Below are 23,053 nucleotides of genomic sequence, written 5' to 3' on the forward strand. Positions count from 1 at the left end.
GACACAGAGAATCAGGATAGGCCCTATGGATATGAGGTAATAAAGCCACGAGACAGAAGGAAAATTAATAGAAATGGGTTAATTTAAGTTATAAGAGCTAGTTAGAAACAAGCATAAGCTATGGGCCAAGCTTTCATCACTTATAAGTCTCTATGTTGTTGTTTTTTTCTGAGCTGGTGGTCCAAAGTAAAATCCGTTTACAAACACGTCCAATCAAAACATACCACTGCACCCTAGCCCACTCTAACGGACACACGGGGGTGGGGGGTGGGGGTGGAGGGCAGGTTCTCTTCTTAAAACTCACACCTGCAAGGTCATCTGCTGCTGTGTTTCTGAGTCAGAAAGCAGCCACTATTCTTCCCTGCTTAATACAGGGTCTCTTTGTGAAACAGGTGTCTGGGTGCCACTTGTGCCTACAGGGTCTGGGAGGGAGGCCCGCAGCGTGTGAGTCCCTCAGAGGCTCAAGGACAACTGGCCAGAGTCAATGCTCTCCCCCTGGGGGTCAGACCCAGGGCAGAATGCTTCATCCATTGACCATTAGCAAGTGGTTTTGGAAGAGGTCATATGACTTGAGTGTGTAAATATGATATTTACTAATATTAATAAGACTGCTGTTAGTACTGTTGTTTAAATTTGTTCTTGGTTTTTCTTTACATTCCTAACTGACAGAGTGAGGCTGTGAGGAGGAAAGATGTAGACTCCAACTCATACGGCATCATGGACTTTTTGTTTGTGTGTGTGTGTGTGTGTGTGTGTGTGTGTGTGTGTGTGTGTGTGTGAGATGTGATGTATGAGTGTGGGGGGGTATGTGGTGTGTGTGTGTGTGTGTGTATGATGTGGTGTGTGTGGTTTGTAGTGTGTGTGTGTCTGTGTGTGTGGTGTGGGGTGTGTGTGGTGTGTGGTGTGTGGGGTGTGTGTGGTGTGGGGTGTGTGTCTGTGTGTCTGTGTGTCTGTGTGTGTGTGGTGTGGGGTGTGTGTCTGTGTGTCTGTGTGTGTGGTGTGGGGTGTGTGTCTGTGTGTGTGTGTGTGTGTGGTGTGGGGTGTGTGTGGTGTGGGGTGTGTGTCTGTGTGTGTGTGTGTGTGTGGTGTGTGTGTGTCTGTGTGTCTGTGTGTGTGGTGTGGGGTGTGTGTCTGTGTGTCTGTGTGTCTGTGTGTGTGGTGTGGGGTGTGTGTCTGTGTGTCTGTGTGTCTGTGTGTGTGGTGTGGGGTGTGTGTCTGTCTGTGTGTGTGTGTGTGTGGTGTGGGGTGTGTGTGGTGTGGGGTGTGTGTCTGTGTGTGTGTCTGTGTGTGTGGTGTGGGGTGTGTGTCTGTGTGTCTGTGTGTGTGGTGTGGGGTGTGTGTCTGTGCGTGCATGTGTACACGTATGCATGTGTACCATATGGGACGCTCACTCCACTGCTAACTTCTGATGACACTAGTGTTCACACACTACATCGGAACTACCTCTCTCCATGACTACAGGGGAGCAGGTATCCTTCATCCGCCTGCCTGTATGCCGGCAGCACCCAGCTGAGGGCTGTGTAGTCTTAAGATTTACAAGCAACAACTGTCAGCTCTTCACATATGACTGAGTGGAATTCAGTAGCTGAAGGCCCAGCTTGTTCAAGTCGGCTTTTTTCAGTTCATGTGAAATTCTAGTTAGCTCTTGACTTGACATACACAAAACTGCGTACAGAAAAAGAACATGTGAAAAGACATATTTGTGCTATACCCTGGTCTTTTTTTTTGGGGGGGGGGGAATTATCTGTGCCTAAAACTTTTGAACAAAGTCCCTATTCTTATTTCACTTTATTTACACCAATTGTTTTGTCTATGTCACGGGGAGCAGCCACCAGATCACAACAGTAACAACAATGGGTGCTTTTTTATTTTTCTTATGCCAGGCTTTACTGTAAGCAACTTTGGGGATGTGGCTGTTCTAGATTATTCTTTGGAGGTAGAATGAACAGGAGAAAAGGGCCAAGAGCAGGGCCAGTCAGGGGGAGGTGAATAACTCCCTTCCATTTGACCATGCAACTGTAAACATTTTAAAATGTTACTTTATTCTTACAAACACCTTTTCACAATTTCCAGCAAAACTTTCACACCTGGATGTCAGATAACCACATTCAAAACTAGACTCCAAAGCCACAGAATATGGTTGAGAAATCATGTGTACTTATGGGTTTTCCTGCAGCCACTGTGTGGTCTGCCGGCAGCCCCGTGAAGGCTGGCCTGATACGAATACTCCTATCCTCTTTGTCTGGCCATGATGGTCTCTTAAGAACCGAAGCTCAGGTGGCCCCACCATCTTCCTAACAAGACATTAAGCCATCCTGAGGTACCACATGTACCCAGCTCACCAAAAGCGAGCGGGAAAGACAAAGGTGGATAGTGTGAATGTTTTTGTGAATGGAACATTTGAACACCCACGTGTGTATAACTGTAAGCAAAACGGGGAAATATAACGCCTAATTATTTAAACCAGTAAGGAACTGTGCAGTAAGGACTCAATGGTGAAAGAACCGACCACCAAGCCGGATAATCTGAGTTTGGCCCTCTAAAGAACCATGGTGGCAGAAGAGAATGAACTCTTCTTGCAAGTTGCCTTCAGACCCCCATGTGTGCATCGTGGTACACACACACACACACACACACACACACACACACACACACACACACGTAAATGTAAAATCAAAGCAACTGTACAAAGCAGCAAATACTCCAACTACCTAGAGATTCATTCAACAAGCGCTATTGCCTGTCTAGTTGTGAATCCTAAGGCAGAGGCACCAGGTAAAGCAAGCACCACCCCCATGTGGCTCCAGTCTTTGACATAACAGATTCCATCAGAAACCTAATAAGAAAACTGTGTCCAAGTGGGCAGGGTTGTGAGCCAGTACTTAATTCACCTTTCAAACTTGGGCACCTCACCAAGAATTTGAAGTTACAGTGACAAGCATATGAAGGGTTTTGTTGTTGTTGTTGTTTTTGCAAGTTTACTGTACTCCAGACTAGAGGGTGGAGGCCAAAGGGAAGAGGCCTAACACAATTTAGTCACATAGGCTCCAGCAGCTCAGGATGAAGCAGGGATTGCTTAACCTACAGTGACTAAAACACCTAACTGAGGGGCAGGTGAGAAGGCCCAGCGGTTAAGAGGACCGGGGTTCAATTCCCAGAACCTACATGGTGGCTCACAACCATCTGTAACTCCAGTTCCAGGGGGCCTGATGCCCTCTTCTGGTCACTGTTGGCACTGCACACACATGCCACATATGCAAACACTCATACACATAAAATAACTTGGGTTGGAGCCATGGCTCAGGAGTTAAGAACACTTGTTGCTCTTGCAGAGGATTTGGGTTCAGTTCCCAGCACCTATGTTATGATGATTTACAGTCATCTACAACTCCAGTTCCAGGGACTGCAACACCCGCCTCAGACCCCCAAAGGAACCAGCATGGACGTGGTACACATGCATACATGCAAGAAAAACACACACACACCTAAAACAAAGAAATCTAAAGAAACAAGCTTAAAAGAACAAACAAATCTTTTAAAAATGTAACTGAGGGTTCTCCTTACCCTTAAAATAAAGCAAACAAAAACAATCCTTTTTAACGAGTGGGCAGAACTGAGAGATACTTTTGCCACATGATCTGAGGCAGAAGTCAGCAAACATTCTGCAGGAGTCCAGACAGTCATAACACCATGAGCCTTCAGGGTCACACTATCTCTATGTAAGTCGGTTATATTATGAATATGTGAACAGATGGGCACGGCTGTGTACTAATAAAACCTTAGTCACAAAAATAGGCTGCAGGCCAGATTTTGCCTGAAGTCACATTTTGCCAAAGCCTGCCTTTAAAGAAATGTTTATATCTGTATAAACACAGTGTGTGTGTGTGTGTGTGTGTGTGTGTGTGTGTGTGTGTGTGTGCCTGAATAAAAACATACCTAGTGTGTGTGTAAGCCTGTATAAACATACCTAGTATGTGGGGGTGTAAGCCTGTATAAACATACCTAGTATGTAATGGAAGTCTGTGAAAACATACCTATTGTGTATGTGTATAAGCCTGCATAAACATACCGTGTGTGTGTGTGTGTGTGTGTGTGTGTGTGTGTGTGTGTAAGCTTGAATAAACATACCTAGTGTGTGTGTGTAAGCCTGAATAAATATACCTAGTGTGTATGAGCCTGAATAAACATACCTTATGTGTGTGTAAGCCTGAATAAACATACCTAGTGTGTGTAAGCCTGTATAAACATACTGTGTGTGTGTGTGTGTGTGTGTGTGTGTGTGTGTGTGTGTGTGTCTCACAGCACATGTGTGAAGGTCAGAGGACAACCTGTAGAGTTGGCTTTCTCCTACACGTGGGCCCTGGGTATCAAACTAGTGTTGCCAGTCATCTTTACCTACTGAGCCATCTTGCTGGCCCCCAAACTCATTTCTAAAGGAAGAAACATTTCAAGAAACAAAATTACAAAAACTAATTAATTGCTTCTCCCTAAAAATAGCTGGAGGAATAAACAGACACACGGGAACCGAAACCATGCCATGTAGGGGGTGATGATGTCTCTTTGTTCAAGTTGTTATTTGTGTGTTCCAACAAGAAAGAGTATGATTATATCACACAGGTCAGGGATAGTCAGCTGTGGCTATCATCACCTGGTTCTGGTCCTGAACCTAACCTGCAAATATAAACATACCATCGAAGCAAAAGAGCCCACAATGCATTGCTGAGTCAACCATTACCAAGTGTACTAATGACTGAGTCCCACTTACAGGTTACCCGCTAGTGTGTCTGTACAGGTAGCTGTTGGCAATTACCAATGAGCTCTGCAGACATTTCCATCAGCTCTACACACCCAAAACTTTCTTTTTTAATCTTAAAAATGTCATCATCTCTTTGACAGCATTCAGAAAAATAACAAGATTCAATGGAAAGGTAGGGGGTGGAGGGAAAAGTCTTTACAATGGGAAATGTCTTTTTCCCCCTTTTCTGGAGTGGTGGGGGAATGTCTTTACATTGCACCAGGTGCAGAGCAAATGAAAACCTACCTCCGTGACAAATAAGCTCTGCGCCTCTTCCTCAGCATTCACAGGGACCGTGGAGCGCATGTACCGCCCCTGCCGCCTCAGGATGGCCGTCTGTGAACAGAACACAGGAGATGTGGTGAATACTGAGAGCCAGGCTCTCACTGCAGCTGAGGGTCCTGCCTGTGAGAACTGAGGGCCAGGCTCTCACTGCAGCTGAGGGTCCTGTCTGTGAGAACTGAGGGCCAGGCTCTCACTGCAGCTGAGGGTCCTGTCTGTGAGAACTGAGGGCCAGGCTCTCAGGACCAAAGCCTATGAAGTATCTCCAGGACAGCTGCTGCCTCCTGAGGTCACTTAGAACAGATCCAGTTGACATTTTGAAATTCTAACTCCCAGACAGGGTAGCAGTGCAGGCTAATTGATCACCAATTATTAAATGAACGTAGAGACTAAGAGAGCCACACCTTGCCTGTGAGGATTAGTGCTATTCTTGCTTCAGGAGATTTCTGTCCTACATTTTGTAAGAATTATTTTATTAGCACCTAGTTACACATTGACTAAAAATAATGAATTTCATTATGTCATCTCCATATGTGTAGACCACATACTGTGACCGTGTTCAGACACACCGTTTCCCTTCTCTTATCTTTCCTCCAGCTAGCCCCGTTTTCTTCCAGACTCTTTAAGAAGCAAGCAAGCAAACAACACACCTCTGGATTCTACAGATGATAAAAAATGTGTGGCACTTGCTTCCTGGGTTTGCCTTACTTCTCTTGCCGACAGCAGCTCCGTGTCTGTGAAAACAGCACACTTTTGTCTGTTTTACCACCTTTCCTTATAATACCCAGGCTAACCTGAAGGCTGGCTGCTAATGTGATCAGTGCTGCAGCCAATTGATTGACAGCATCTCTACAGTATTCCAACTTCAGTTACTCTAGGTATGAACCGCAGGACTGTAACAGCTAGACCCCGTGGGTAGTTCCATTTTTAGATTTCTGAGGAACCTCCCCTCTCTGACTTCCATAATGGCTGTTCTAATTCACAGTCCCACCAACATTGTATATGAGTCCATTTCTCTCCCAAACCCTCAACACCATCTGTTGCTATCATTTTAGATTTAGTTAACTCTACATGCATGAGTGTTTTGCCTATATGCATGTATGTGCACCACACACAAGCCTGATGCCGTCAGTGGTCAGAAGAGGACATCAGTTCCCCTGAAGCTCAAGTTACAGGTGGTTGTGAGCCACCACCTGGATGCTGGGAACTGAACCTGGGTCCTATGCAAGACCAGCCAGTGCTCTTAACCTCTGAGCCATCTCTCCAGTCCCCATTGTTTTGTTTTCTTAATGGCAGACACTCCTGCTGGGAATAAGACAGAATCTCAACATAATTTCTGTTTGTATTTGCCCAATAAATACCTTAAGCATTTTTTCATGTATTTATTGGCCGTCTGTAATTCTTCATTTGAGAACTCCTGAATTCATCTGTCTACTCGTAAACTGGATTATTTTATGTGTTCACTTTTATTTCAGTTCCTTAATATGGATATTAATCTTGAAAGACAAATGAGTAACGGCCAAAGACTTGCTCCGTATTGTGGGGTGGCGCAGCGCTCTGTTAACTGTTTCCTTTGCTGTGCGGCTTCTTGCCATCCCATCTGTCAACTGCTGTACTTGCTGGACAGTCACAGTCAGTTTCAGTTTTCCAGGTCTTCCCTGGCTGCCTTCTCTAGTTGTTCCTGCTTCACTTACACTGCCTCGAGCCACGCCAATCAGAGTTTAGATGGCAGCTTCCTTACTATGTAGAGGGATAGATATATCTCTTGTCCTCCACCCAAGTCCTGTGTGGGTGAATTATTTATCTACTCTGCCCTTGGGGAGATCTTAAGACGCTGGCTTCCTTGGTGAATATCAAACAAATGGTGACAATTATTTCCAAACTGTTTCCAAGGAATGCTGGAGAGTTACATGATCATAAACATGGGAAGAGGTGCAAACTGCTCAAAAAGTGTGAACACAAGACCATGTCTCACCAGACTGCCAAAGACCTTACCGGCCAGTCATGCCGACCACGGAGGGAACTGACTGCCAACGTCTGCACATCTCACAGAGGGCACATTCTGTGTCCTTACCTTGATTTTCTTGGCTTTTCCACACTTAAAAGAACCAGGGTCACCAAGCCCACTTCTCATTGTAGCACCAGAAAGAAAGAAAATTTGTGGCAAAAATTTCCTAGTACAATTAGGAAACCAAGAACCTACTGTTATGTGACCATTTCCCCTAGCACCTGACTTTGGTGAGAAAAATAACTGTCAATAGCTCTTTCAGATTTTTAAGGCTGTTAGGTACTCATCATTTGAAAAGGAAAACACCTTTAAATCAACAGAGAGACACTTAAAGCCAGTCGTGATCATTCTCATCTATAATTCCAGCATCTGGAAGGCTAAGGCAGGAGGATTGATTGCTATGTGCTCAAGGCTAGACATATACCAGAACTGCCTGGTGGGAGGGTAGAGACAGAGACATGTGGGGGGGGCAGAGAGGAGAGACAAAGAGGGAGGGAGGGGAAGGGGGGACAGAGAGAGGGACAGAGAGAGATGGACAGACAGACAGACAGACAGACAGACAGACAGACAGGACTGGGACTTGGTTCAAATTTGGGTTCACACCAGTCACTTGTGATCAATTCCAATCTGATTCTGACCAATCACTTTCTGCCCAGATGGAGTCCGTTTTCACCCACTAGAGACTTCATTCAAAAACACAAAAAAAACTATGTTAGGCACTAGACCTGCTTCTTTAGCACTCATCTGGCTTAAGTGCCACGTCTGGTATTTCTTGAAGCACATCCTGCCTGATGCATTTCAGATGCTCTGTAATGAAGGCTCCAGGTGGCTGGGTCCTTCACGCTTCCTCTCTATAGGGATACAGGCTAGCTTGGACTAACAAAACTACTTCCTCTCCCTCTGGATACAGGCTAGCTTGGACTAACAAAACTACTTCCTCTCCCTCTGGATACAGGCTAGCTTGGACTAGCAAAACTACTTCCTCTCCCTCTGGATACAGGCTAGCTTGGACTAGCAAAACAAAGTAGAAAAGGCACCGTGCGCATTCCAGAGGTAACCTCGAGGAAAGGCCAATCGCACTTCCTTCCTCTTTCCAAGCTAAGCTAAGCACCATATAAAGCAGCTGCCAAACCTCATCTTCTGCCGTGGACATTGGTTAATGCAGAAATTCACAACTGGTCAAAGTGCAAAGAAACTGTGAGGTGCTCGCCCACAAATGAGAGATCTGCATTACACACCTTCCCTGCCAAAAAAGATTCAAGGACCAAAATGGAGGAGGGGAAAAGACTGTAACAAGCAGAGGTTGGGCAGGACTGACTGAACCCTAAGTCTGTATAAGACCTGCCAGTTAGCATTCTAGCACGGGCTCCCAGCTGCACAGCTGAAGAGCGCTGACAGTTGATTGCTGCTGGAGGCAGTGAGCTAATCAGTTTTCTTTGGGGGCGTAGGTCCTGAAAGGTGGATCATGTAGGTCCCATGTCCAGAAGGTACAGAAAGCACAGAGCGGACTCAAACTGAACTCTGGGTTATATGGGTATGGAGTTGGGATGGGGTGGGGGTTAAAGGTGGGAAGACTTGGGGTGAGGGCTAGGGATGAATATGATCAAAATACATTGCATTCATTACGAATGGCTCAAAGAGTTGGTGAAAATATATTCCTAAAAATTCTACTGTTTTGAGACAACTGAAACAATATTAAAGTGGCCATCGAGAAGGGCCATATTATACAGAGAAAAATGTCCCCCTACCCCAAGACGGATACATCACAGGAGTGAAGAGCCATTTTAGAGACAGCCTACCTCGATAAGAACCAAAGCAGAGCCAGTCAGCCGGGCCTTGACCAGAATTCAGAACTGTGAGACATGATCAATACTGTTCAGTTGCTAGGCTTCGGGTGGTTTGTTACTGAACAGACAAATGAAACATGGTTGTGAGAGAGCAGGGGCAGCTGAGGGCACAGTGCTGAAGAATGAAGCACTCCACAGAGACACTGTCCTGCACCCTGGTTTCCACCATCACCTTCTGTTCCGTTGGTACACTAAAGAGGTCACCCACGTAAAATAGATAAAAAGTGAGTATCAGCTGAATCCCAAGTGCAAACTGTAGTGTCCTGTAGTGGTGTCCTGTAGTGTCCTGTAGTGGTGTCCTGTAGTGGTGTCCTGTAGTGTCCTGTAGTGGTGTCCTGTAGTGTCCTGTAGTGGTGTCCTGTAGTGTCCTGTAGTGGTGTCCTGTAGTGTCCTGTAGTGTCCTGTAGTGTCCTGTAGTGGTGTCCTGTAGTGGTGTCCTGTAGTGTCCTGTAGTGTCCTGTAGTGGTGTCCTGTAGTGTCCTGTAGTGGTGTCCTGTAGTGTCCTGTAGTGTCCTTCCTTCATGAAAGATGTTCTACCAATCACTTAAGGGCTCAGCATTAATATTGACCTATCTTTCCAAACCTTGTCTGGGTCCCTGACTTCCTCCAGATGAATCTAATGGCTAACGACAGCCTGATGCAGGGGAAGGAAATAAGTTTTTATAGCATTGCTAGTACTCCATCTAGAAGGACATTCAGAGAAGAGCACTGAATTCCAGGATGACATGAAAGAGCAGAGAGAGTTCAAGTCCAATGGGGTAGAATATCAAACACAGATGTGTCGGCCTTTACACTGAAATTGTAAACGAAGAGTTCAAGCTGTATTCAGAAAGGTTGAGAGAGACACCTAAAGATAAAACCAAGATCCCATAAATGAGATCAGCTATGTCTAAAAACATAGGGCTGGGCTGGGAATGGAGCTCGGGTGGTAGAGTGCTAGCCTCGCACATACAAAGCCCGGGGTTTGCTCCAGCAGTGAATAAATTAAGGCTGGTGGCACATGCCGATAACCCCAGCACTTGGAAGGTGGAGGTGGGGGAAATCAAAGGTTTAGTGTCATCCTCAGAAGCATAACAAGTTCCAGACCAGCATGGGACACATGAGATCATGACTCAAATAAACAAACAAATAAATAAATAAGGCCTGGAATGCAGCCTCTTTGCTATGTCAAAAACTGCCTCTGAACTGACTTTCAATTAAACACTAAAATGTAGGAAGTAATCCCATGTACCTGTAGTGCTGACCACGCCCGTTTGGTACTCAATAAAATATCACTCTTATTCTTATTACCATCCTGTTATATTTCCATAACACTAAAACCCTACCACTTTAATCAGTCAGGGGGTAAAATCAGGTCACAGAAAGAATAGGACCCATACGGTAGGAGCAGTTTTCCTATCACTACTTAAAAACCAAGGTTGGAATCCATCAGGTTGGATCCCCTGGGGAGTCTAGAAGACCTGTCATAATGGAGCAGCAGCCATCAATGCCAGCAGCAGCTACCGTCTTCATTGCCTTCATTCTAAGTCCAGTCTCAGCAACCCACTTGCTTATAATATGCTTCCCATTTCAACTTTCTTTAGGTAGACTTTTGTTTTATTTGTTTTAGCTTTTTTTTTTTTTTTCCAAGACAGGGTTTCTCTGTGTAATAGTCTTAGCTGTCCTAAAACTCACTCTGTATTCCAGGCTGGCCTCAAACTCACTGAGATCCACCTGCCTCTGCCTCCCAGAGTGCTGTGATTAAAGGCGTGCACCACCACTGCTAGGCTCAACTATTTCACTGAAATTCTAATGTGCTTTAATAAAATAGTATTTTGATTCTCTTGCGGAGCCAGCCAAATGCATGTTAGTTCCCTTTAGTCTGACCGACTTTGGTCATATTGACCAAATATCTGGTCTATGGACCTGAAAAGCTGATATTTGATCCTATAATTTTTGGTAACCTTAAAACAGGTCCCTGAAACCTGTTTTAACAGCTGGTCCCATGATCCAGAGCTCTCCTGCAGGCACATGCCTTTTCCTCTGTTAGATACTGAGTTCCTTTAAGGCCAGGAGACATCTCCCTCTTACTTGTATCTCTGAGACAAAAACTTGATAAATGTTTCAGGAATGAATGGACGAAGTCGATGGGGCTAGAAAACGGAAACCACCAATCACCATCCATTACTTGCATACAAGGTTTTTCAAAGTAAGACAAAAGCTCTCTGATCCATTACAGAAATTGGCAAGGGATGTCTATAGCACGGGCAAATGTTCTATTTTAACCTCTCTATAGATTTTGTGTATTAAAAGCCGAATCCAGACCGTAGTTCTCTATGCCAAACCAATTAACATTAAATTTCTATAGTCTCATTTATCAGGCTTACAAAAAGTCCAAGTCAATCTCCTAAGAGTTACACTCCGTGAGTTCCCAAGCCCTCGTAAACCATGAGCAAAGCTAAGTTTCTTTCTTTCTAGCACAGCAGCTCTTTCTGGGGTTTGTGTGAAGACAGGCTTTTACCTTGTAGTTCAGCTGGCCTGGAATTCATAGCATGCTGCAGGTGGCCCATGGCCTTCCTGTTGCAGCCTGAATGCTGCTGAGAGTAAAAATGCATGCAACCGTGCAGAGCTTGTAGCCTCACTCCTATCCCCTTATAATTATTTTTGCTAAAGGATGGGTCTTTATCCTGTTTCCAAAAATCAGCATCAAAAATGGCAAATAGCAATCCCCCTGTTTGTCTTCTGCTTGCTTAAAACATGTAAATTACCTAATTTGCCATACCTTATTTTCCTCATCCACAACCATGGGGACAAGCACTGCTCTTTCTCTGGGGAATCAGTAGAGGTTAAAAGGAGGTAAACTCAATGTAACTTCAAAGTCTATACCAATTTAAGAGAGTTTGTAAGGTATACTAATACAAATGGCTGGCCCCACTCTTTGAATGTTTAGAAATAACTTACAGTCAGCCCTTGGTGACCTTGGATGACTGGGTCCAGGACCCCCTCCTTTATAAAACCCAAAGATTCCCAAGCCCCTTATCCTAAGTGAATTTTTACATAGAGCCCATGCTTATTACCCTGCATAATTTTCAATTTCTCTCTCTTACTTCTAATACCAACTACAACGCAAGGCTATCTAAACAGCTACTGTGCTGCACTGTTTAGGGAACAAATACACAAGCTCACACACACTCCTTTTCTCCAAATATTTTTCAGCCCAATGTTGTTTGGATCCACAGACAGGGAATCTGGGGAAATGGAGACCCAATTATATTTCAGTCCTACTAAGAAAGTGTTTAATATGGGGGGGGGCTTTTCACATGAAATGTGTTTGACATCTCAAGACTAAAGCAAAGTATAGCTAGCATCCCAAAAAACCATTGAGATGGAAACCTCCAAGTGCAAAACGCAACTTAGAAATAAAGGCTTTCCTGCTACTCTAACACGTAACTTCTGTATGGTTAAGTATCAGAAGCCTTTGACACACAGAAGTCCTTAGTTGGCTTATGCAGGGACAGACTAGCTTCACACGAGGAATACCAAGGAAACCTTAGAGTAGCTGAAACTGAAGAGAGTAGCAGTGCCTTCCGCCCCCCCCCCCCCAAGGCACTTTAAAGGATGTGTGGACTCTCGAGATCCCCAAGCCAAACTTCATTTTATGGAATGGAGTGGAACCCTACAGCATTGTCCCCAGACCCAGGACAGTAAAACACACTACCATCTCCAAGTCTGGTTTGAAATTTAAAAATGCAAATAGATTATTTTGACATTAGGAACTTTTCTCTTAATTGAAATGATTCCCCACAAACACGTTGACGGTCTCGGGCTACGAGTTCAGAGCAGGAAACTTCTGGGCCCTGTGGGCCACCTGGAGGGACACAGAGAGGCAGGAGATCCTATAACCTGGCAACTCCCAGTCCTGGCTCTGCTGCAGTCCTTTCTTCTGGGATTAAACTCGGCTCCCCATTTTTAAACTTACTCAAATCCATACCCCAAGGGGACACATGTGACCATGAACCCCCAACTGCCCCACCCTTCCACCCTCTTCCCACGCTCACCCTCCCACCCCCTCTCCCACCCTTCCACACCCACAAGAACCTCAAGTTTCCATGGAGGAGAAACATGAAGCCTGTCACTTCATTAAACTGCCTATGACAGAATCTGAGGCGTGACACTGGGAAGGGTTTTGAATAGAAAGCCAGGAAACCCAAGTACTCTTGAGAGGAGGCTTTGCCTTTCCTCAACTACATAATCCTGGGGAAAGCCTTGTAAGACCCCTGGAAGCCATAAAACTGGACATCTAGGTCTTCTAAGTTTCCTTTGTGGCTCAGAAACCCACGGTTCTGTGAACATGGAATTCTAAGTCCCACCCCTTCCCAACAGCTATGCTGAGTGCTAGCAAGCATTCTGTGAGGAACCAAAAGAAGAAAGAAGAAACAAACAAACAAAAAACTCCAGTAAAAAGAGCAAAGATGAACACCACATTTGCTGTGACTTACACTGCCCAAGTTACTTTTTGTAAGGAAACAAAAAGAAGATTCACTATAGGGATTGAAATAAATAAATACGAATTGCCAAAGGTATACAGTGGTGTTACATCTTCATTTTCCTACATCTCTCCACTCGCACACTGCTGGTTATTTTATTAATTACTTTACAATGGTATTAAGTTATTCAAAAATACTCCTAATTCCTGGGGTGGGGGAGCATGCACAACCCAGGAGCATATAAGACATCTATCTTATATAATTTTAATTAGAAGCGAAACAAAAGGCCCACCCTTCCCCCAGGGACCCTGAGAACAATGAACTAAAGAAGAAATCCCAGAGAAGAGGGTGGGCTGTAACCCAAGCCAGCTGCGGGGATGGTGACCAAGCAGGGGCAGAGAGCTGGGAGTGGCTTCACTGTGGCTGCTTTCCCAGTAGAAGGGAGGTGGGGTGCTAGGCAGAAAACCCTGGGTGAGGTAGCCCTGGCTCAGCCACGGCTGAGACTCTGGGTCAGAGAACCGCAGGCTCTTCACCACGGGTCTCAAGTAACCCAGGCTAGCCTCAGACTCACTAGGTAGCCAAGGCTGCCCCTGAAGCTTCTTCAGTCTCTACCTCCCAAGTGCAGGGAGTATAGGAATGTACCACCATGCCCCACAATGTGACCAATGTGACTCCTCACTGAAAAGTTTCTACACCTGGATAACTCTCTCTGCCGATGCACCAATCCAAATCAGACCAAATCAAACCGAATTAGAAAAGCCCACGTTTAATGGATGCAGCACTCCCTGATGGCCTTCCAGGCCCCCCAGAGAGGAGACAGGAAGGGGAGATTGGAAAAACCATGAGTCTGTTCTCCGGGGGTGGGGGGCAGTTTAAACACCTGTGGGAGTGGTCTTGAGCCTCTCTGGGGGAGGGGCCATCACTTGGTGGGCTTTCTGAGATGCAGCAGGGTTTGGAGGGAGACCGGGGAGGCAGCTTGGGTGGAATTTCCACCATAACATCCCAGACTCTTTGGGTACATGGATGCCAGGGGCTGGCACAAAGCTTCCACCTTAACACCATCTGCTGTAGAGCACTCCACATCTGTCATTACTTCGGCTTTATTGATTTTTAGGATTATCCCTTCAAACCTCTGCAAATTTTATGCATTTGTCCGAGAAATAACACAGCCACAAAACACTGCCAGGCGACTCAGAAGACACTGGGCTTTTGAGATTGATGTCCCCTGGCCTGGTCCACTGCCATCATAACATGGCAACTCCTAGCTTGAATTTTTTTTAAATTATTAATACGTCCAGCCAGCCCAAAGGAATGCGGTATCCACATCAATGTTTTAAAGTTATCTCCAGTTTCAAACTACTGCTTATGATCAGGAGGGCTCCCTACTCTCCCCCTCCCTGCCTCTCTCGGCCTGAGACCAAGTGCACAGTGTCTTGTGTGTCTGTAGAACTCTGTCGCTTTGATGCCTGCTGGAAATGCCACGTGGCTGGGTTGGTCTGTGCATTAGACGGTTTTTGGATGCAGTGCAGCATTGAAACTGAAGGAATAGAGGACTCTGGGAACCGTGCTGCAGCTGGCTGGCTGCGCACAGAAAGGATGGCGGCTTTCCAAGGATCAGCAGAGGCATTTGTTTCAAAGAACATCATGAATGGTTCCAGCACCAAGCTAGACTGGAAACTCAAATTCATGCAGGGCGTTGCCACACTGCACACCTCAAAGTTCCTGCCCTGCCCTGCCCATGCCATGTGCAGAGAATCGCCCCCCTCCCCTCCCCCCCGCCCCGCCCAGCCCCCAGTCTCAACATTTACCTCACCTGTAAAGGGCCTGGAGGAAGAATTATTTAAATTAAACTCCCAAAGAGGGGCTGGGAAGATAGTGGTTAACCACTCACACTGCTCTGTGCAGAGGGGGAGAGAGCGAGTCCTAGCACCCCCTGGCTGGGTTACAAGGGACTATAACTGTTGCTGCAGGGAATCCAGTGTTCTCTGCCCTCCTCAGACAATGGCACACACATGCACAAACCCCACTCACATACACAATTAATATACACAAATAATAAAATCATGTTAAAACAAAGCAAAACAACACTCCCCAACCCAGGGGCTGGAAGGTTGAGGTTCAGTTACCAGCGCTCATGTCTTGTGGCTCGCAACCACCTCTAACTCTATCTCCAAGGGGAATCCAGTCTCCGCTGGCACCTGCACTCACAAACACACTTTCTCAAGAATTTAAAAATAATTCTAAATAAACACTGAAAACTCCCAAACAATAAAATCCTCTAAACAACAACTAACAATGACACCCTGGGGAATTATCTCTCCCTAGCTACTCTGTGACCCCCAAGTTTCCACCCTTGAGTCTCCCTGTCCCCTCAGCAGTGAGGTGATGACGGTTCCTAAATCAGGCTTCCCCTACTGATTTGTTCTTGTTTGATGGTTCTGGAATCAACTCCTGGGCCTCTCAAATGCTAGGTCAGCAGCTCTCCGCCTATGCCATGCCCACAGCCTGGGTTCCTGGTGCCTATCTGTCCTTCTGTGTCTGTTCCTCCTCCTCCTTCCTGGTGACCACCCAGCGCCTGCCTCCTGGATTGGTGGTGAGGTCTTTCTGCTCAGGGTGGACTTGCAAGTTTCCAGACTGCCAGCAATGGACTCTAAAATTCACATAACAGATCTCACGGGACGTGACTTATGTGACGACAGCAAACCTGCTTAGATTCTGCCTTCTTGAAAGTGTCCACCATACTCCTTTCGTCTCCTCTCCTGGGTGTTCAGCAGTTCATCACAGAATCGGGGACTCTGTTCTGTGTATGGTGTGAATCGGGGTTTTGTTCCATGTGTAGTGTGAACTGGGGATTCGGTTCCACATGTAGTGTGAATCGGGGATTCTGTTCTACATGTAGTGTGAATCGGGGATTCGGTTCCACGTGTAGTGTGAATCAGGGATTCTGTTCTACGTGTAGTGTGAATTGGGGATTCGGTTCCACGTGTACAGCCCTAAGCACCAGACAAAACTCTGAGTTCCTCACAGGGCATCCATTAAGCACATACGTTCTTCACCCCAGCTCAGAGGCCAACTTCCTCAGGAGCCAACTATTCTTGAATCTATTACCCACTTTCTTATACTTGAGCAGAATGAAAATCTCACCTCTTAAATACTCAGGTAAAGTCAATTCAGAAACATCAGACATCTAACTTTTCCAGACGGTGCAGCCCTAGACATGAACTACTAACCCACAATGTTCACATGAAACCACACTGAACTCCAGCTGACAAATTTTCAAATTTACAAAAAGAATATTTTTAGTAAAAAGTAAAAAGCCAAGTCCTGGGACTACCTTATTGGGAAAGAATATACACCAAGGAAAAAACAGCGCTGAAAAATGTTTTCTTTTCCAAAGGGTATATGGGAAATGAGATCAGGATTTCCAGGCCTTTGTAAGTCCTGGCGCTTGGCTTCCTCTTCAGGCCACTGGTTTGTAGATAATTATCAGCTGCATGTAAGTGAAAGAGGAAAAGAACCAGGGGGAAAATAAAAGTCAGGATGTCTCTGACAGGGAAATGGAGTTACCACATTTCCCAATACAAGGCTGAGGCAACTCAAGGGCCATCCTGAATCTAAACACTTGCTAAAACTGGCAATCTGTCATCATCTTCAGTTGCATCTTAAATTCTCCGGTCAGGCATGGATGATGCACCGTGGGTCTCAGGAGAGCGTTGTCCTAAGGTATCTCACCTCACTCTGACTTCACATGCAGCTCTAAGATCGACAACCGGAGACCTATACCCATCGACATCCTATAGCCAAACACTGTTTTCAAAGAATGTGGTGTGCCTGGGAGGGTGGTGTGGACCCACAGCATCCCAAGTAAACACTGCGGTGTCTTGTTGCTTTTTCCCATTCATCCATGGACAGACTTCCTCTTCCTGCAGCTCACACAGCCATGGAACATCTTGTACCGGTGGTCTTCGCATGTCTGCTCAGGTCTTCAGATACGAACCCGGAAGTAGAGGAAACACTCTCTTCACTTCCCCACACAAACATCATCCCTGACTTATTCTAGACACCTAAGTCTAACTTTTATGAAATATAAATGACACCCACACATTGTCTCCAAAACTTCCCTTTTCAGTATCTACTGGCCTTTAGGTTCCATGACAACATAAATCATACAAACATCGGTAACCTAGGTAACAAGGCAGGAGATAAGAACTTGAACTGATCAAGATGGCTAACTAAGTGTGTCACCTCCAACACCACCCCTGGGTGACTGGAAACAGTGTCCTGTCAGCCGTCTCCACAGGGTCAATTCTCTGACAGAAGCAGTACTTTCACCTATGCAAATCCTTGCCATCCATTCTTCTTTGAGCCTTGAATCAGCTTACATTTTTTGATCCAAAACATTCCCATGAAACAAGGTTATCCTTCACAACCTGGTAGAATTTTTCCTCTGACTTTGCTCGTTGGAAAGTTTAAAGTTATTCCACTATTAGCTTTGAGAACACTACGAAATTTTAAGAACAAAAATTAACCACCCATTAACCACCAGAAAATATACTCCTCCTAAGACCTTATTTAAACTGTCTTTTTTTTTTCTTTTTTAAATTAATGACAGGGTCTCATTCAGTAGCCCCAGCTGGCCATGTAGACCAGACAGACCTTGAACTCACAGACACTTGCATCTCTACCTCTCAAATCCTAGGATTAAAGATGAGAGCCACCAGGCCCAACTTACTTGCATTTTTTTTAATTAAGAAATTACCTGACATTCACCAAATTTAATCACTGATCTGATAGGCATTTTCAACATATATCGAATCCCAATCAGTGTTCAATACATCAGGGATTAGAAGTCTATGCAGACAAAGGGAAGAGCAGATAGTGCAGAAACACAGGGAAGGGGCACTTGACTGAGCTCTCCTCAGGAGATACAGGACAGGAGTGTCACAGGGAGGTGACAGCAGGACAGAAAAAGCAGCAGCCAATGAGAGGCTACACAACATACCAAGTACTTATATACATAGTAAGAAGAATCAGGGAAAGGCCACAGTGGACTTAGGTAGTTTCAGAGGACATGAGATTTCAGTTGGGTTCTAAAGGTTCCCAAGAAACTGCTGTCCAGGAGAACCACCAGACAGACAGACAGACAGACAGACAGACAGACAGAGCACCAACCCCAAAGCACCAGGATGGGAGTGTTAACAGATCTGCCCTGTGACACTCCTGTCCCTTGCGATGGAAGATGATTTCATTTGCTTTGTAACTATCTGACATGAAGAATTGCTCTTAATTTTTTTAAAGAATTTCTCTTAATTTTTTAACATACATTTTATATTTCTCAGCCTTTTGTTTTAACATCCTCATCTTCGGGTATGTACATCTACCTGATAGCCTTTTTTCTCCATACAATTCATTTTCCAGAGGCCACATGGATGTCGGAACAGGGGCACAATGTCAGCATGCCCACTTGGAAACATACCGTTTGAACATGCTTGGCTGATATCTACACAAGTCCTATTATTTTAACAATTAATTGCTCATTGAAGGATATTGTTGCACCCTTATGTACTGTGCATTTCCTAACCTCATCATCCATGAAAAAGATGCCTTTCCCTCATCAAATGTTTGCAACGCCTCTAGAAATATGGTATTGAGGACTTTGTGGCATTTCTAAGTCATTAACTGACACTGCAATTAGACAGTTAATAGCACCACCGAGACAGATTAGCAAGAATGGATGGTGTAAACAGTCTCTCCGGTGATAAAATGGCAGTCTGTAGGAGAACAAATAGTGCCCAAAGTCAGCTGTAACCTGTCACTACTGCTAGGATGTGAGCCAAAGCCGGCATTCAAACTCCTTCAACTTTGGAAAGATTTTCCTAAAACAGAAACCAACACTTGTTTTTCATTCTTGGCCAGAACAGGGATGTTGAGGCTCTCTGTCCCTCAGAATATCACAGCAATGGTTTCGGGTGAGAGATGGGAGGATTTCCTCTAAGTCTTAATCATTTAACTCTGCAACTATTTGATTATCTGGGTCCTTTGTCCCTGGGAGAGGAAAAATACTAAGATACTAAAAGGAATTGTGTCTGCTGGGTATTTTGTTTTGTTTCTTCAGCAATTTTATTTCGTGTCTACAAATAGAACTTTTCATTCTTGGTTGTAAGACTAAACAACAACATTATTCCTTACTACCAAGAAAAATGTTAGCCTCAGTTAATCTGTGGCTTCCCTGAGAATGGTACAGGAAAATCTGCCAATGAAGAGTCTAATCTGTCAACAACTGACTTTTTCATTTGGTGCCAAATCCCAGGCAGAAGGCAGAATTCTAGAGTGCCCTCCTGTGTGCCCTTTAGCTTAGGGGTTCATTCACGAAAGCCTGTTCTCAAAGCATGGTGTTTAGGGCCACGAGAGGATCATGCTGGTCAGCAGTGGGGCGTATGTGGGGCTGTAACACTTTATAAACAGTCAGCTCCATTCCTGCTGCACCCTCCTGTCCCCCTCAGAGCACCCTCCACAGGAAAGATAGTCATGACCAGCTGATGTATGAATCTCTAGCAAGTTAAAAAGACATTCATGAACATTCTCATTGCTGGCATAAATTAAAGTCTTTTAATTTTGGTGTTGGGAGCATTGTCCAGGGTTCTAATTGAACAACTGTTATTAACATGAGAGTTTCTAAAAACAACAACAAAACCCCCAAAACAGGGTGCATAGACCTTTACAGAATAATTCTGGAAAGAGAGATCAGGGAAAAGTAGAGACTTTTTTTTAAAAGATGTTCTTTTTCTTATGTGTCTGTACATGAACAGGCGCCTGTGGAGACGGGGGGGGGGGGGGGGTAGGGGTTAGGTTCCCCAGAGGCTGGAGTTACAAACAGCTGAGAGACATCAAATGCAGGTGCTGGGTAGGGTTTGAGTTGAAATCCTCCACAACAGCACCAAGCTAACCTAGGTATGCTGAATGCCAGCACTACGGAGGCAGAAGCAACTCAACCTGAGCCGGGTCTACAGAGATGAGTGGTCCAGAACAGCCAGGACTACACAGAGAAACTCCTTCTGGAAAAAAAAACAAACCAGACAACACCACCTCAATGAAGAGTGGTGAGCACTCTTAGCCATGAGTCACCTCACCAGCCCCAGCTCAGGTCACGAAAGAGCAGGCTGGGTAGTCACAGCATCGCACAGGAGTGTCCAGGTTAAGGAAACTGAGGGAGAGGACAGGAAACTGTTGGGAAACATCCAGGAGGATAAAATAGGAATGAGAACCTCTGAGCAGACTACAGTGGCCCCTGGGCACCAGGGAAGGGTTACTAACCTGTGCTCCTCACTAACCTCAAGGCTTCCTGTCTGTCACCTAGCTGGGGGCTAAAAGGCATTAAGCATCCACCCAGACAGTAGTGGAGGCAGGGACTTCCCTACACCCTACACCCTGCTTACAGAGACAGGCTTCACAACACTGCCTCACAGACCTTTTCTTTGGGAGCCCATGGTTCAGGGCATCTTACAGCAGGGTCCAAAGTGTCATCCTACAGGATGTAACAAACATTTGCTGCTCCCCAGGAAATTCTAGAATACCTGGTTTTAAAAATAACAAATGATAAGAACAGACACTACACTTGATCTTAGCCCCCTGAACGTGGGTGTCCGTTGTGAGGCCAGGGCAGTCTATGAGGCCTCTGGCAGTGGAACCAGTGTTTATCCCTAGTGCATGAATGGACTTTGGGAGCCCATTTACTATGGAGGGATTCTCTCTCAGCCTAGACACACGGAGGAGGGCCTAGGCTCTGCCCCCAGTAATTCGACAGACTTTGATGATCTCCCATGGGAGGCCTTACCCTGTCTGAGGAGTGGATGGGGTGGGGGGCCATGGAAGGATGGGAGGGAATGGGAACTGGGATTGATATGTAAAATAAGAATGTTTTTATTAATTTTTTTAAAAGACAGAAAAAAAAAAACAGCATATGAGGCTTGGGGGTTTACTTCAGTGGCAGACCAGGTCCTACGTGTGATCAAAATCTAAAGTGATCTTCAAAGATGTAAGAATCAGTTGTAAGTCAACCCAGAGTATGAATATACACACATATACATATAAGCCTGTTTGTATATATGTATTTATTTCTAACACAAAAAATTAATCCCACTAAAAATGAAGTCATAATAAGGTCCACAGTCCTATACATTTTCTCTTTTATTGAACAACCCCTTCCCTCTTACACAGCTAGGACTGAGTGAAAAGTTTCACACATGCTGGGGATGGGCCCTACCTAGCTCATTACATTGTCCAGGCCGGCTTTGAACTCATTCTGTGGCTCAGTGGGTCCTTGAACCTGGGATCGTCCTACCCTGTCCCCCAGCTAACTAGGAATATAGAGGCCTCTGCCAGCAAGACTCTCTTTAAAAACCTCTCTTTAAAAACCATGAGCTCCCCAATCCAACCGTAACTCGGTATCAGGAAGTGTGTACAATCAGATCACACCATAATGCTCCCCAGCTTCTCTACAGTGGCACAGTGTCTGGTGGCGGCACGGTTCCCACCTGGAAGTCATCAAAAGGGAAGAGGAGCACCTCCCGCAGACAGTCATTGAGGATCTGGGTCTTCTTCTGCACGAGGACATTCTCGTAGTCAAGTGGCTCAATCAGCTTCGGCTTTGCCTGGAAGGCCAAAGGGAATTCCCGTCAGTGAGATACTCTTGGATAGATATGCCTTCTCATTTTTTTGACAGTCTCACATGTAACTCCAGGCTGGCCTACACTCAGCCTGTGGCCCACGACCCTAGGCCCTGGGCAGCTTACTTGAGAAAAGAGTTTTCTTACGTGAAAGGACTCTTTACATCTAGACCATAATATTTCTACAATAGCCACTTGGATGTCACTATTGAAAAGAAACAGAATGAGGAGAAATTTGTTTTCAGAGGGAAAAGAGACACCTCTCAGAGCACTGGTCCAGTCACAGTGATGCTTGTTTTGTTATTTAAGACATTTCCGAGGCCACCTCTGCTTCAGCTCCATTACAACTGCCCTCTTTAGGGAACCAGCCATAGCCTGCCACTGTGGGCTCTTCCTGACTCCCTAGGCCTTAAATGTCCCCACAGGACCAATTCAATACAGTTCTCTTTGGATCCCTTCTGAGTCACCACCCATTCCTGTGAAATACTATAGATTCACAAAACATGTTATCACCCAAACCTACAAAAACATGAGCTGGACTGAACGCAGCGAGAGCAAGAGAAACTACTCACACCTGCTGGGAGTGAACTCCAGGGAACAGAGACGTTGATCCTAGCACACTCTGAATGAGAAAGGTAAGGAGCCCCTGGGAAATGAAAGACACTGAGCCTCTCTCTCCCAGCCTTTCAGTAAAACTCTGGTTTCCAACAGCGCCACTGCCTGTACATTTGTGGGGCAGGTCTATGCTGTAGGCAGAAATACACACTCAAGTGACTATATACTACAGTGTGTCAAATGCTAAAATAGACATAAGCATACACATTTTAAGTGGGGGGGAGTACACAACACTACAGAAAGCAGCTAAAAGTGTGTGTGTGTTATAGGAAGTAACTGAACCCAGGGCGAGCATACGGCTCAGAAAGCCTCATAACCTGAGTTGAATCCCCAGCGCCCACATGGTAAAAGGAAAGAAGCAGCTCTTGCAAGTT

General features: G+C 45.4%; 1 protein-coding gene across 15 annotated transcripts in view; it reads right to left on the reverse strand.

Moving 5' to 3' along the window:
- The window catches only part of Dock9 (dedicator of cytokinesis 9), a 253,751-nt gene that overhangs the window by 116,454 nt on the left and 114,244 nt on the right, over positions 1–23,053 (reverse strand). For all 15 annotated transcript variants that reach the window (XR_003479914.2, XM_027389665.2, XM_027389660.2 and 12 more), the window contains exons 2-3: positions 21,933–22,049; positions 5,042–5,131 (exon numbers count right to left, since the gene is read on the reverse strand). Coding sequence is in view for 14 of the 15 variants with exons in the window: in XM_027389665.2 (XP_027245466.1) it covers positions 5,042–5,131; positions 21,933–22,049 (207 nt within the window). In the remaining variant the exon portion in view is untranslated. The remainder of the gene's footprint in view (positions 1–5,041; positions 5,132–21,932; positions 22,050–23,053) is intronic.

The sequence above is a fragment of the Cricetulus griseus genome (genome assembly GCF_003668045.3).
Source record: "Cricetulus griseus strain 17A/GY chromosome 1 unlocalized genomic scaffold, alternate assembly CriGri-PICRH-1.0 chr1_1, whole genome shotgun sequence".
Taxonomy (NCBI): domain Eukaryota; kingdom Metazoa; phylum Chordata; class Mammalia; order Rodentia; family Cricetidae; genus Cricetulus; species Cricetulus griseus.